Source organism: Haemorhous mexicanus, chromosome 22 (genome assembly GCF_027477595.1).
Source record: "Haemorhous mexicanus isolate bHaeMex1 chromosome 22, bHaeMex1.pri, whole genome shotgun sequence".
Classification (NCBI taxonomy): domain Eukaryota; kingdom Metazoa; phylum Chordata; class Aves; order Passeriformes; family Fringillidae; genus Haemorhous; species Haemorhous mexicanus.
This window is the reverse complement of record NC_082362.1, coordinates 854,359-869,098: the sequence shown is the minus strand read 5'-3', so window position 1 is coordinate 869,098 and position 14,740 is coordinate 854,359. Positions and strand designations below refer to the sequence as shown.

Below are 14,740 nucleotides of genomic sequence, written 5' to 3'. Positions count from 1 at the left end.
AGGGGAAGGACAACAAGACAGATGGAGCAGCCCCTGTGGATCTCCTGCCCCTGGCGCCAGAGCATGCAAGGGGGTGCCAAAGCCAGCTCCTCCCCACTTGAGATCCCAGTTCAAACATCCCTGCCTGAAGCTGGAGTGGTTCAGGACGTATCCTATGGATTAACAGCTCCCAGGAATGCCAGGAGAGTTGAGTTCCCAGGCTGGTCCACAGCCACCATGGGCAAGGCATTAGTGGACCCCCTCACCCTGGGAGCAGGATATCCCTCACACAACCCTGAGGGTTGGTGGCCACGAGGTCACGGTGGCAACCACGAGGTCGGTGGAGCCACAAGGACACAAGCACTCACCATGGGGCAGCTTACCATTGGTGTAGGGCAGTCCATAGCCACCTGGGGATGAGAGGAGAGGAGAGGAAAGAAAGGGGGGTTAGCACCTGGCTGCTGCTGGCCCTGTCCACTCTGCCCCATGGCGTGGCCCTGCTCTGCCAGGGCCCTGCAGCACCGGCCCAGGGTCTCCATCCATTTGTGACAATGAATCCTCCAGGATACAAACCCTCGTGCTGGAGCTGGGCTGGGAGATGCTGTTCTCCCTCACCTTGGAAGCAGTGAATGAAAGAGCTGCACCCTTGGAGCCCAGGCTGAGGGCTGTGGCGCCTGAAGCTGTTGTGCAGGAGCCTCCTATGACCCCGCTCCAGCGAGGGGTCCCGCAGGAGCCCCGCGGCAAGAGCTGTACCCAGCTGGCTGCACCCCGGCCAGCTCCAAAGGAAAGGCTTTAATTAGAATCAGGGCTTGGGAGCCTTGGCTGAAACGTGACCTTGTTAGGAGGTTGGTGTGAAGGGATGGGGAGGGATTATGAGCTGGGACATCGTGGCCAGGGAAATGTCTCCTTGCGAAAGAGCCAGATCCCAGCACTCAGAGTGGCGGGGATGCCCCTGACTCAGCAGGGACCGTGGGCTTGGCAGCCAGCAGTTCCCAGCTCCCATCACAGCTGGCAGCAGCCCAAGGCCAAGGGCTGCCACATTCCTGGGAGGGACACCTCGAGCTGCCCAGGGTGGGGGATGCCTCCAGCAAGGGGCCATGGGCAGGGATGTGGCTGCCTGCAGCCAGGATGGAATTACTCATGGCACAGCTTCTCCTTGAGCACTGGACTCCATCCCCTCCTCAGCAGCCAGTATGTGGGGACCAGATTTCCCTCCATCCTGCCAGGTAGTCCCATGGTATCCCACATCAGCACAGTGGTGCTGGTTGGCAGAGGCTCACAGTGAGCTGTGCCAGGTGTCCCCCACCTTGAGGGTCACCCTTGCCCATCCAGGGGCACCTTATCAGCACCTTCCTCACCCTAAAGCTGGGAAAGGGGTGACACACATAGAGGTGACTCCAAGGGCCAGAAGTCCAAGCCTTGTGTCTCCAAGGGTTTTGCCAGGTCCAAGTCCAGCTCCCCACCACCCCCAGCTGGATGGGAAGGCAGCCCCTGACCTGGGGCTATGTCCATGGGAATGTCACCAGCACTGCCAGCAGGCTCAGGCCCTGCACACACTGGGGCTCTGCACAAACCAAGGTGACCCAAGCACAGCTGGACACTGGGGAGTGGTCCCCATGCCTATGGCATCAATGAGACCCTGACCTCAGCCATAGCTTCAGACTTAGCCTCCAGTGAGGTGAGTGACTCCCGAGTGGGACAGCCCAGGAGCAAGTCATCTAAAGACATGATTTTCCACTGAAAATCTTGTTTGTCCCACTGTCCCTCTTCCCCTCTCAACCTGGGCCTACTGCAGTGGGGACAGTGCAGGGGACAGCCCATATGTGGCAGCCCCAGACCCACCCACAGTACCAAGGCAAGAGCCTCCACAGCCAGCAGCACAGTCTGTCCTTGCACTGCCAACCCCAAGCCCTCAGAGGTGACAAACTGGCATTCCCCAGCACCCCAGGAAGGTCTGGAGACATCCCCCATGGTCCTGGTCTCTATCCTGAGGCTGGGACCTAGACAGGGTCTGTGGGCAGCAGGGCCAAGTCTCCTTAAGGATCATAACTCTGCTCCAGTGCAGGAAACAGGAGTGGGCCAGGACCCCTGCTGTTGCTTGTGGCCATGGGCCCTGCTGGGGAGAAGCCAGCAGAGCAGCTGGAGCTGGAGCTGGGCTGGGATGTGCTGCCTGGGGTGGGCTACTCTCACCGAGGCTCTCCTGCCTCCAGCAACTTCTTTGGATGCACAGGGATGGGGGTCCTGCCTGGATGGGTCTGCCCTCCTCCTCGGGATGCACTGGGGAGCAGTCAGGTGGCAGCATAGCCCCTGGAGGGCACAGGACCTGCCACTGTCCCTCTATGGGCATGGCTGCCCCAGGGACAGGCAGAGCTGGCAGCTGGCCCAGGGCTGGGAGGGGAAGGTGCCCAGAGCAGCCTGGGCTGGGAAAGGGGTGCTGAGCTCCCCCAGGCAGACCTGGGCTGGGGTGAGCCCTATCCAGATGGGCAGTGGTGACAGAGATCTGCCTGGAGCCCTGAGGTGGCCTCAGCTACAGCTCCTTGAGTCAGGGCACCTAGCCCAGGTGAATGCCAAGCCCAGCCCCAGGAGCCACAGAAACCAAACTGTCCCTGCAAGGGCCGTGCCTTGTGCCAGCAGGAGCTGGCAGGGACATCCCAGGGTGGCCTGGCCCAGGGCGTGTCCCCAGAACGTGACCCTTCCTACCTTACAGCAGCCACAGGGAGGCACAGCACTGTCCACACGAGCAGGGGGCAATGCTCAGGCATCACCCCAGGAGCTGCCCGTGGGCTGCCACAGGCAGGGCACAGCAGAGCCCTGGGCTCTGTCCTGCTGTCCCAGCACAGGCATTGCCAGCTCCGGGGGACCCACGGGCACCATGCCTCAGCCCTGGGGAACAGTGGGTCCTTCTCCTGACTTCTGGGCATCCTTCACCCACAGTGAAGCCACTCTGCTGGCTGTGGAGCTTACCTGGGAGCTTAGGAGCTTTGATGGGATAACCCAGAGGGACACCGGGCTGCTGACCTCCAAAACCTCCCAGTCCTGCAAACCAACAGCAGACGCTTACCTGGAGCCTGCGCCACAGCTGCCACCAGTCCCGGAGGGAGGGGGTGCCCCAGGGCACCTGGCAGAGGAGAGTGGGTGACTTGGGAAGCCCTGAGGCATCTTCTGGTATGAGGAGACCATGGCTGTGAGGAAGAGGCTTGGGAAGGAAGAGAAGGACAGGCAAGAGAGATGGGACACTCACCAGGAATTCCTCCAAAGGCTCCAGCTCCTAAAAGAAAACACAAAGACACCTGTGTGAGCCCTGGGCTGCTCCTGGAGGCCCAAATTAACCTAAGCAGATTCAGCTGTAGGTTAGCTTCACTGCCAAGTGCCATGTAGGGCTGTGATCCCAAAGGTTGGGCTGGGATGCCAAGCTGGAGCCAGCCCTGAACCAACCCCAGTGTTCAAAGGGGATGAAGGGACCTACCTGGGGCTTTGGGCTTGACTCCAGCTCCAGTGGGCACTCCGGGCAGCACTCCCACGCCAGGGAAGCGAACACCTGGAGCAGAGACCGGAGGGGTGAGCTGGGGCCTCACTGGGGATGTCACTGGCACCCAAGACCCCCACAGCCATCTTCCAAATCCCTGTCACCCATGGCACCCTCATCCTTGGGGTCTTGCTGGCACCACCCTGAGCCAGCTGCCTGCACCTCCAGCTGCCAGGAAGGGTTTTCTCCAGGCCTGGAGCTGCTTGTGGAACCAACTGGGAGCCTGCAGGGAACACGGCACTCAAGAGGGGTCCCACTGGTGAGAGCAAAGCCCCAGCCAGGCCTGGGCAGTGCTCTCTGCCCTGCTGATGCTCGGTGGCCTGGGGCCAGACAGGGCTCTCGAGCCCTCCAGGGCAGCAGACAGTCTTGTGGCCTTGGAATCGTTTGGGTTGGATTTTTGGGTTTTGAGTTTCCTTTTGGTTTTGGGTTCTTTTTCCCCTCTTACAAATGTCTTTCATTAAAACTTGAGCATTTTCAGACATGGAAAAGACATTCCTGACCAGCAACACACTTCGGACAGTGTTGAAACATCTTGTTTTCACAAGTTTTCCTCCCCCAAATTACTTTGCACTGAGGAATTCCTCTCTCCTGCCACCTCCCCCTCCTTCCCTTGCGCCAGCCCTGGTGGCTGTGCCAGCTCCTCTCCCAGAGCTGGTGCTGCCTGCTCCCGACAAGCTTGGCATGGGATGGAGGTGCCAGGTCCCCTCAAGCCTTTGGCACGGTGGAAATGTCACTGTAGCCTCAGCCAAGGGGTTTGGAAGCTGTGGGGAGCAGCAGGACGCAGGTGGGCGGCAGGGCAGGGTGCTCTCCCCACGGGGGTGCTGGCACTGAGCGGGGATCCCCTTGGAGTTGGAGTGTTGCTGGCAGGGTGGGGAACCCCTTGGAGTTGGGGTGCTGATGGTGGGGTGGGCACCCCCAGCTCACCTGCACCGGGGAGCACGCCACCCGGAAAAGCTCCAGGAATCCCAGCACCTGCAAGCAAAAGAAATTCAGGGATGAGAGGCCAGATAGAATCGCTCCCCGCCCCGGCCCCGACGCCGGGGCCGTCACCTACCTGGTATTTTAGGGGGTTTCCCTGCCGCGCCAAGGCCAGGCTGCACTGCGCCCGGTACCACGGCACCTGCAGGCAGCAGAGACCCCTAAGCCCCGGCCCGGCTCCTGCCCACCCCGGGGACAGCTCTGCCCCAGGCTCGGCTCTGCTGGGAGTGGGGGGTATTTCCTACCTGTGGAGACCCCGAGGCCACCAGGACCACCAATTCCACCCACGCCTCCAATGCCAGCACCTGGGGGCATTGGGAAGAGGAGTGTACCTGCGGCTGGCTGGAACGGTGCCAGAGAAGGGACAAGCTCAGGATGGCCCTTGGGGGGTGAAGGGGACACCCTGAGGCAGTCCCAGGGCTGGGTCCCCCATACTGGGCACAGGGACCAGGCAGTTCTGTGGCCTGTGCCCCCAGGGGCTCAGGTTTGTCCAATTCCCTGCGCCTGGGACCCTCTGAGTCACTGGGGAGCCCAGCGAGAGCACCAGCTCCTGCCTGCAGCCCCGGCTCCAGGGGAAACCTGTCCTGGCCCAGATGCCCAGGGGACACCCCCTGGGGGCTGCCCAAGACCCGGGGCCACCTTGCCCAGACCCCCCCCAGCACTCACCAGCTTTTGCAGCAGCCTTAAGCGCCGCGGCCGAGGCAGCTCCTGGGAACACCCCCCCGGGGAAGGCAGCTCCGGGGAACAGACCTGCAGCACCTGTGGGGAGAACAGCCAGCATCAGCACCCCTAAAAACCAGCTGCCGAGAGGGTGTCCTGCCCTCGCGGTGGGGGCACGGGGGCCGGTGAGCCGTGGGGGCTGTGTGGCAGTGCCAGGGCTGGCATTAGGCTGGGCAAGGTGGCTTTAGCAGGCACTGCCCCGTCCTGCATCCCCCAAATTCGCGCTCCCATCCACATCCCACATGGCACGCACACCTGACACCCCTGCAGTGGGTGCTGACACCCCTGGAGGCCCTGACTGACCCCCTGCAGGCACTGTCCCTCTGCTGCTGGCCCTGCAGGGACCCCAGGTGCCTCCTCTCCAGCAGGGTCACCCAACTGTGGTTGACGTCATCATGCTGGGGGCCCTCAGGGCTGCCTGTTGGGTGCCTATGGTCCCTCAGGTCCAGGGAAGGGCACCCAGCCCAGATGGGACCCGCCCAGCACACTCAGGAGAGCTGTGGAGATGGGGACAAGGGATGTGCTGTCCCCAAGGTGGGTCTCTGGGGACATCACCCTGGGGATGGTCTGGAGCAGGAGGGGACAGTAGTCAGTGCTCACCTGGCTGCAGGCCAAGGGGGCCAAGTCCCCCAAGTCCTCCGACCCCCCCAAGTCCTCCGATCCCTGGGAAGAGAAGCGGGCTGAGGTGGGGGGTTGGCCGGGCCCAGAGGGACAGAGGAGTCCCTGTAGCACCGTGGGGATGGGAGAACAGCCCAGGGACGGGCACAGGGATGGGTGACAAATGTCCTCACCAGCACTTGGGTCCTCCATCCCATCCATCTGCCTCACCCACCCCCCATCCTGTCAGGCCACAAGGGGACAGAACCAAAATGTTTATGGCTGAGGAATGAGTCCCTGGGTCTCCGGCCAGCCCTGCCTTCCAACATCTGGGGCTCATCAGCCCTCGCTCCCTCCAGGCGCAAATTCCGGAGCCGCTGGCTCCGGCGCGGACACCACTCGGCTGGGCCTCGCAGCCGCCCCGCGTTTGGTTTTAATTACGCCAAAATAAAGGGCCTTGTTTTTCTTTCCACGAGCTGAAATCTGAGCAAAAGGAGGCTGTCAGCCCCCGCCTCGGGCTGCAGCTCCCACTGCGCAGCCGGGCCCACTCGGGGGGCTGGGGGAGTGGGGTGCCCCTGCCCTGGGAACAACAGGAACACTGCGGTGGGCACGGGGGACCCCAGGGTCTGCCTGAAGCACCATCTCTCCATGGGGATAAAGGCATGGGCAGAGAGTGCCAGGACAAGGGGGAGTGGTTTGAACCAAAAGAGGAGAGATTTAGATTCAAAGTTAGGAGGAAATTCTCTGCTCTGGAGGTGGGCAGGACCTGGCACAGGTGCCCAGAGCAGCTGTGGCTGCCCCTGGATCCCTGGCAGTGCTGAAGGCCAGGATGGATGGGGCTTGGAGCAGCCTGGGACAGTGGATGGTGTCCCTGCCATGGCAGGGGGTGGGTTGAGATGGTCTTGAAGATCCCTTTCAACTCAGGCCATTCTATGATTTCATGATTTCCCTTGGCCCCAGATGCGGCATGTTCAGACCCTGCTGCCCCAGGCTCAGTGCCCTTCAGCTGCACATCTTCCTGCCAGTATCTCCCCTCTCTCCTGGTGATGTCTCCTCTCCCCAGCATTCCTAAGCCAGGCAAAGCCCATCGTGGGCTGCAGGAGCATCTGCAAAAGCTGCTAAGCCCCGATGGCAGGCAGGTGGAGGCACTGCCAGCTTCCCACCAGGACACTGGCTCCCATTTTGCATCTCCTCCCACAGCTCTGGCACAGCTTTACAGGCAGCAAGCAACCCCAAAGGGTGGGCTGGGGGCTGGGGGCAGAGGGCGGCGCCGAAGCAGCGTGTGGGAGGGAGGCTCCCAGAGGCTGTGGCAGGATTAGTGTGGCAGGGTATGCCTTGGCCATGGGGAAGCAGCATGAGGGCAGCAGTGGTTGGGAAATGTCCCAGCCACTGGCCTGGAGGTGGTGAGAGCCAGGGAAAGGCTTCTTACCTGGTTTGGGAGGTTTTCCTGCAGCCCCGAGTCCTAGGGAGAGCGAGCGGAGGGAGAGTGGTCAGAGCCATCCTCCCTCTGAGCGTGCCCAGACAGGGCACACCTGAGACAGGGCCAGCCTCCTGGCAGACCCCTTGCCCGTCTACTGGGCATCCTGCCCCTCTCCCCAGCACAGCCTGTCAGGGGGTGCCAGTACTCACCTGCTCCCAAACCTCCAACTCCAGCACCTGTGAGCAAGGGCACAGTCTGAGCACTGCCCTGGGAGCACCCAGCACCCAGCCAGGCTCCCAAGGGTCCCTGGGGAGGTGGGGAGGGTCGCACAGATGTCACAGGATGGGCCATCCCCCCTGGTACGTCCCCAGGATTTTGGCTGAAGATCTGGGGACAGGCTGTGACCTCTGAGCACCTCCTGTGCCCAGGGCTGGGCAAGGTGTAGGTGCCAGCCCTGGGCAAGGGGTCCCCAGGGTAAACCTGGCACTGCCACCCAGTTATGTCCCCACACCGTGGGGCTGATGCTGAGTCCATGCTGAGCAGCCAGACAAGATGTCCCTATGTCACCTGATCCTGGCTGGCAGGTCCCTAGCCTTCCATGGTGTCTCAAAGGCATTCAAGGACCCCCCAGGCACCTGACCATCCTTGGAGATGACCCCTTCCAGTGGTGCCTGGGCCCCCTTACCTGGGAAAAAGCCTCCTCCTGGGACTCCCCCTCCCGGGATAGCACCAGGAACCCCTGCACGAGAAGAGACCCTTGTTAAAATCCCCCCAGAGGTCCAGGCAGGGGGCTCCTCCTGGTTTCCCTGCTGCTCCCTGCGGAGGAGTTGGGACGTGGAGCTCGAGGGCAGGTCCCTGCCTCTCCCTGCATCCCTGTTTGCCCGGGTGACAGTGGTGGCAGGGCTCGGAGGTGCCCCAGCTGGGACCTAAGTGTCAGCAGGAGCTGGCCTGAAGGGGAAGGAGAGAGGGAGGGACACAGGGCTGGCTGCTGTCCAGCTCTGCTTCCCAGTTCCTGCCCCATCCCACAGCCAGGGCTGTCTCCATCCCCTGCAGCCTCACGTGGCCCTGGGGTGTGGCTCTGGGCATGGCCAGGGACCTGGGGCTGTCCCAGTCCATCCCCACAGTCCCTGATGGGCCCAGCCACATCTGAGCATCCTCTGGGGCTGCCCCAAGGATCCTTGGGTGTGTCCTGTCTGCCGAGGTGCCAATGGGAAGAGCCAGCTCAGGGCAGTGGCACTGGGGTGACAGACTCGGGGGACACTGCTGAGACCCATGGAACCCCCCTGTGTCCCTCTGCCTGTCTGTGAGACACTAAGGTCACCACCCAGCACTTCCCAGGGCATCTCAGCTCATGCTCAGAGGCCACAAGAAGGTTTTTTTGGCTGTTTTTTACACTGGCAGTGCCACATGTCTGCTGCAGGCCACCAGGCTGATCCCTGGCCCCCAGCTCCACCAGGGCCGTGGGTGGGCTGGGGACTTGCAGGCAGGTTGGGGACACAAGGGGGCTGCAGTGCAGAGGGAAGCTCCTCTTCTGACAGCGGGAGAGGGATTGTGGTGGGGTTTGCAGGACAGAGCAGGGTAGGGGGGATGCCAGGAAGGTGTGGGGGGGCTGCTGTGGCCACAGTCTCCGTGGGGAGCTGCAGCCAGCCCCGGTGCCTGCGCTGCCACAGGGAATGGACTTCAGGGGGCACAGGCACTGGAGACCCTGTGGGGGCCTGGCTGGGACCTGAGGACCTGCAGTGGCCTCCCCATGCCTGGGAGGTGGGTGCAGCCCTGGCAACACCACCACGGGCTGGGCAATGCCCAGGGGCTGGGCAGGGCAGTGCCAGCGCCCAGGGGGGACAGGCAGCCGGCAGTGCCGGCACACCACAGCACATTGTGCTGCACATCTCCATGGCAGATGTGGGGCAAACTCTGGGGGCATCCCCCACACTGTGCCCCACCAGTGGCAGGGATGAGCGTGTCCCCCGGGCCCTGCTCACCTGTCCTTTCCACCCTGAGCACCTGGCAGAGATGCCCAGCACCCCCCCCCCCCCCACTTCCCCCCAGGGATGCTCCGGGGTGTCAGGACACCCCCGTGTGTGACAGGGCTGTCGTGCTGTGCGTGCTCAGGAGGACATCCCTGGGGATGCAGCAAGCAGGGGGAGGAGCCGCGCAGGACCCATCACACAGCCCCAGGCCTGTGCCCCCCTATATCCCCTCCCGAGGTTCCGCCAGCGTCCCTAGGACAGGAGGGGACGCGCACTCAGCCCTCTGGCACGTCCTGGCCCCCGGCCAGGGGGTTCCGGAGCAGCTCCTTTTCCCGGCCAGGGGGGACAGAACGGCTCCTTTTCCCGGCACATTCCCCGCCCACACCACACCCCCATCCTGGAAAAACACAACTCCAGCTCCTGCCTTGTTTCCCAACAAACTCCAAGCGTCCGCTCAGCGCCAGCTCTCCCTCCCAGCCCTGCTGCCGCTGGGAGCCGGGGCCGGGCATGGCCAGGGACCCCGTGGCACAGCCAGGGACTGTTCCCCCCGGGAGGCGCTGCTCAGCCCCCATCATACTCCCCAGCCTCAGCCCCTCAAAACCAGGCAAGGTCCCTGGTGCTGGGGTGAAAATGGGGGACCTGGACTAACCTTCCCCACCCCTGTGCCAGCGCTGTAGTCTCCCAAGGAAGCTGGGACCAGGATTTCTCCCAGCATCCCTGCAGTGTGGGGACCACAGAAATGTCCAGGTGTCACCTGCCTACAGCCACAGCTGCCAAACTCATCCCTTTATCATCATCACCACCCTCCTGGGACACCGAGGGTCCTGTCAGGAGGGCCCTACTCTAGTGATGCTGTCACTGCCCCCTCCCCAGGGACCATCACAGAGAGGGCTCTGTGCCTGGACACATTTGGGAGGGTTGCAGAGGCTGTGGTGGTCTGTCTGTTGCTCCTGCCCAGATCAGGAGGTCAGCAAGGCCTGGCAGGAGATGGGATGGCCCAGAGGCAGTGGGATGGGTGGCTGGGTAGTGGTGCCATGTGGCTTTGGGGAGGACAAACCTTTTCCTCAGGAGCTCTTCCTGACCAGCTCTGCTGCCAGGCACAGCCGGACCTGCACTGCCCTAGACTCTCCTTCACGAGCTGCTCCCCCAGAGCCCAGTTTGGGGCTGTTCCCTGGTGTAGGCACTGCTGGGGGGTCTCTCCAGATCCCCCTAGCATCTCCAGTCCCTTCCCCTGGCAGCACCACTGAGCACAGTTGTCGGTGACAGCCCACACACTGGTGACACCATGACCACATTGGGCTCTAGCCATTACTCTCTTGCCATCTCTGTCTTTGCCCAGCCTCAGGGCCAGCAGCCCCCAGCCCAGTCTGGGGTCTGTGTGCTTTCATTTTTCCTCTCCACTCATTCCCTTGGCACATCAGGGAAGGGGAGACTGAGTCAGCAGCTTCCCAGCGCTGAAGGAGCTCTGTGCTGCCTCTGCTCTGAGCCTGCCAGGACTCTGGGAAGGGGATTTTCCTGGACTCCCAGCCTGTCTCCAGGGCTGGGCTGGCTGTGAGCCTGCATCCCACCCCAGGGACAGCTTCTCAATCCAGGGGCCAGAGAATTCGCAGCCACTTGTGCAGCCCCAGCTGTGTCAGGGTGTGAGCCATGGAGGTGCTCAGGATCTGGTGTGGAGTCTCCTTGTTTATGAGAATGGGACGTTTTCCCCCCCAGCTCCACTGACAGGTGTGGATATCCATGCTGTTCCACTGCCAGAGCTGCTTCCGATCCTGTTTGGATCGGCTTCACCATTTCTATCTGCACCAATGCTTGTAGCTCCCTTCACAAGCCAGAAATGCAGAGGATTTCTCTATTCCATAGGTTTTGAGACCAAGGCCAGGATGGAGAATCCAGCACAGGACACCCTCATACCTCACCCCTCTCTGCCCACGGGCACCCAGAGGAGCCTTAGTGCAAAACCACCAACATTTCCCCTCTTCCCTCATTCCGCTGTTTTCTTTTTCTTGGGAGAAAGTTATGGAAACATTCAGTCTCCAAACGACTTTGAAGCTGTGCTGCATCCCAGGCTGAGCTCGCTGGTAGCAGCTCGGGGGGAGCGGGGGGGCTGCTGCCGGGGCCTGGCTCCTCTCCAGCCCCCCTAAAGCTCCAGCTTTCATCTCCGAGCGCTGGCGGGTGAGCTGCACCCTGCCAGCTGGGAGGGGAGGGAGCAGCCATGCAGGCCAGGATCCGGTTGGGAAGGGGACATGCCATCCCAACCCCACTCTGGGGACCCTGGGTGTCCTCAGAGGGTCCCCACAGCCCCAGGCTGGGTGCTACCACACCCAGTGCCTGCCCCTCTGCACCCACCCACGCTGCTCCCTGTGGGCCCAGAGCTTGCAGGGCTGGAACTTCCCCAGGGCCCATCTTGTCCCTCCCACCCCACTCCAGGGGGTGTCACTGCTGGGAGATCCCCTGTGCTCCACACAGGAAGCACTGAGGGATGGATGGAAGCACTGAGGGATGGATGCCCTGCTCCAGATGTTGGCATGGGCTGCACTTGGCACCTTTAGGGAATCACAGCACCTTCCCCCCGCAGTGACCTGTGTGCAGATCCCCACAGCACCAGCACAGCTCTGCTCTCCAGGGGCAGATCCCCAGGGACTGATCCTGACCTGGTGCTGGGGATTTCCTGAGTGCTGCCAGCTCAGCCCCTTGGCATTTCTCTGAGGTGACAGCCTGGGTATGAATCCCTCAGCCCTGGGATGTCTCAGGGTTCTCTCTCCTGCCAGGCTGATTTGGAGCTGCACTGGCAGCCAGTGCTGGAGGACACAGCCCTGACTGTCCCCAGCAGCCTGGGATCCCCCCTCACCATGCCACCATGCCTCTGTGCCAGCTCTTTCCCCAAGGACTGACTTGCCAGGAGCAGGGGTGAGGCACCAGGCTGCAGAGGCGCTGCTCAGTCCTCCACGGGAGAGCCTCCTGTGTCCCACCAGCACTGGGACCATCTCCAGGTCAGCTCACGTCTCCTGTGAGCGGCTTCCCAAGCCAGCAAACACCACTGGGGACTGAGCCGGGGCCTGGAGTAGGGCCAACAGTCCCAAGCTGCTCGGGAGCTGCTACAGGGTCTCACCAGGGTCCAAATTCCTCCAGAGACGGTCCCAGCTGGCCACGGCTTGAAGGGTCAGTAAAAGCCAACCTGGACCAGCAAGTCACATCTCTCTCACTGCCAGAGGTGGAGAGTGCCTGCGACTGAACACATCCCATCCAGCACCCTGAGCAGGATTAGGTACCAACAGCAGCTCGACTTCCCAGGCAGCTCCAGGCTCTGGGTCCCACTGCCTGCACAGCCGGGGCCACCCCGAGGCTGGGGTCCGTGAGCTGCAGGGCACGGGCAGATGGAGCTGCTGAGGGCTATGCCCTTGGTGACAGGTGGCTGTGGCTGCCCTGGTGCCCCTCCAGCCCTGGCACTGCCCACAGTATCCTGCCCCCTCTACTCCTCTAGTCCTCTCTGTCCAACAAGCCCGGCATGACAGCCCCGGCACCGACCCCGTGGCCGATGGTGGCTCTGCCCACCACACACTCTCCTTGGCACAACCACCCGGCTCTCTGGAAGTGACTTCCCCTCCCTGGTGGTGCTGTCACTTCCTCAAAGCCTTCTGCCCAGTTTGGCCACTTCAGCGGGGGCTCGTAATCTGTGCTCAGCTGTTCTCCCCGCCTGGGTGGGAGCTCAGCCCCAAGTCTGACGCCGAGACAGGGGCTGGTCACAGGGCAGGCATCGGCAGCGGTGGCCGGGCTGTGTCACACGGCTGGGAAACAGCCCTGCGCTGGCTGTCACCTCCCCGCCCCGGCCGCGTGTGCCCCACCTGCGCGTGCCTGGGCTGAGTTGTCACACAGCGCTGGGACCGCGCTGGGACAGGGACCCGAGGCTGGTGGCACAAGGGCGATGAGAGCGGTGCGCGGGCCCCCTGGCACCCCCAGCCTGCGGCTGGGGTGGGTCGAGCCGCTCTGCAGCTGCAGCAGCCCCGGGGCTGTCACGGCCACACACTGAGCGGCCGCTCGCACACAGCGGCTGCGGAAGGCTGCCACCCACCTACCGCCCTGAGCTCCCGCTGCCATCGCACCGCGGGGTGATGGCTAACACCTCCCCGGCCCCTCGCACTTCTGAGTCCCATGGGAGTTTAGTGGCCACCCCTGGTGTCCTGCCTGAGTGTTCCTGAGCCTTTCGTGCCTCCAAGCCTCTCATATTCCCCAGCCTCTCATGCCTCCGAATCTCTCATGCCCCCTAACCTCTCATGTCCCCAAACCTCTCATGTCCCCGAGCCTCTCACCAGGACGCCCTCGCAGCCTCCCCCTGACAAGTGCTTGGTGCAGCGGTGCCGTTACCGACTGTCCCGTGTCACTACCCTCGGTGACATCCCTTCCCACTCGGGCATGGAACAAACCCCCAGTCTGTTTGGGGAGCAAAGAGCCCTCGGCGGAGGTGGCACCGGGGCCTGCCCACCCACCCTCGGGGAGGCAGGCAAGGTGGGTGACTGTCCCTGCTCGGGGCTGGGCAGCCGGGGCAGGCGAGGGGCAGGAGAGGAGTTGCCCGGAGGGTGGGATTGTCGCAGCCCGGTGCCCGCGGAGGTTCCCCGCAGGACCGGAGCGAAGCTGGCCGGGCTACGGAAGGAGCCTTCCGTTCCTTACCTCCTTGCTGAGTAGCCGGGAGGATGGAGAGGAGGAGGAGGACTCCGGGGAGGAGGGGTGCAGCTGCCTGCCTTGCCATCTCTTGAAGCAATGCCCCCGTGCTCCCGCGGGCTGTGTGTTTTATCCCAGAGCTGCTTAATTGTTGCTTCCAAGGATGCGTGGGGAAGGGGAGGGGGGCGAGGAGGGAGGGGAAAAGGAGAGGGAGCGGGGGGAAGAGGCACAGGACACTACGTCATGAGGAAAGGCCAAACACTCACGAGCCTCTCCTGCCGATTGGGCTGGCTGCTCGGGGAGGGTTTTTTTTCCCTTTCCCCCTTTTTTTTTTTTTTTTTTTTATTCCTCGCTGCTGTCTCCAAGCCGGCGCGTCTCTGCCAAAAAAAAAAAAAAAAAAAAAAAACAAAAACCACCAAACCACCAAAAAGAACCACACTGGAAAGGCGGGCAGCTGCCAAGGCAGGCGGTGGGGAAGGACGGGAGGGCTGCGCCCACCGGCATGGGGACCACGGGGGTTTAGGGTGATGGATGTGTGTCGTATCGCGACTGGCATCTGAGTGGTCTCGCATCCCGGGTGGCACCGGGGCGTTTCGCATCCCAGGTGGCATCGGCCCGAAAGGGGACTGGGGGACAGGTGGGGACCGGCGGGGTGAAGGGATGGGGGTGTCCAGGGGTGCAGGCGGGAATTCGGGGGTTGCCGCTCCAACTGCGGGGCGCGAGGGATGGGATCGGCCATCCCTCGCCAATGACCCGGTGCCAGTGCCCTGTGCACGGAGACCGGATCTCGGTGCCGGTGCCAGTACCGTTGCCCGGTGTCCGGATCCTGGTACCGGTGGCTGATACCCGGGTCCTGGTGCCAGTGCCCCGATCCCAGCGCCGGTGCCGGATCCC

The 14,740-nt window shown here is 62.9% G+C and overlaps 1 protein-coding gene across 5 annotated transcripts in view; it reads right to left on the bottom strand.

Moving 5' to 3' along the window:
* ELN (elastin) overlaps positions 1-14,050 on the bottom strand; it is a 28,472-nt gene extending 14,422 nt beyond the window's left edge. For 2 of the 5 annotated variants that reach the window (XM_059865864.1, XM_059865865.1), the window contains exons 1-13: positions 13,856-14,049; positions 7,906-7,959; positions 7,430-7,456; positions 7,230-7,262; positions 5,804-5,866; positions 5,150-5,242; positions 4,729-4,788; positions 4,560-4,625; positions 4,430-4,477; positions 3,446-3,517; positions 3,221-3,247; positions 2,944-3,141; positions 363-389 (exon numbers count right to left, since the gene is read on the bottom strand). In XM_059865864.1, the coding sequence (XP_059721847.1) occupies positions 363-389; positions 2,944-3,141; positions 3,221-3,247; positions 3,446-3,517; positions 4,430-4,477; positions 4,560-4,625; positions 4,729-4,788; positions 5,150-5,242; positions 5,804-5,866; positions 7,230-7,262; positions 7,430-7,456; positions 7,906-7,959; positions 13,856-13,934 (847 nt within the window). In that variant the 5' untranslated portion in view covers positions 13,935-14,049. Of the gene's footprint in view, positions 1-362; positions 390-2,943; positions 3,142-3,220; positions 3,248-3,445; positions 3,518-4,429; positions 4,478-4,559; positions 4,626-4,728; positions 4,789-5,149; positions 5,243-5,803; positions 5,867-7,229; positions 7,263-7,429; positions 7,457-7,905; positions 7,960-13,855 lie in introns of all 5 variants that reach the window. The other 3 variants (XM_059865866.1, XM_059865867.1, XM_059865868.1) reach the window with 3 other exon arrangements.
* Between the last annotated feature and the right edge of the window lie 690 nt (positions 14,051-14,740).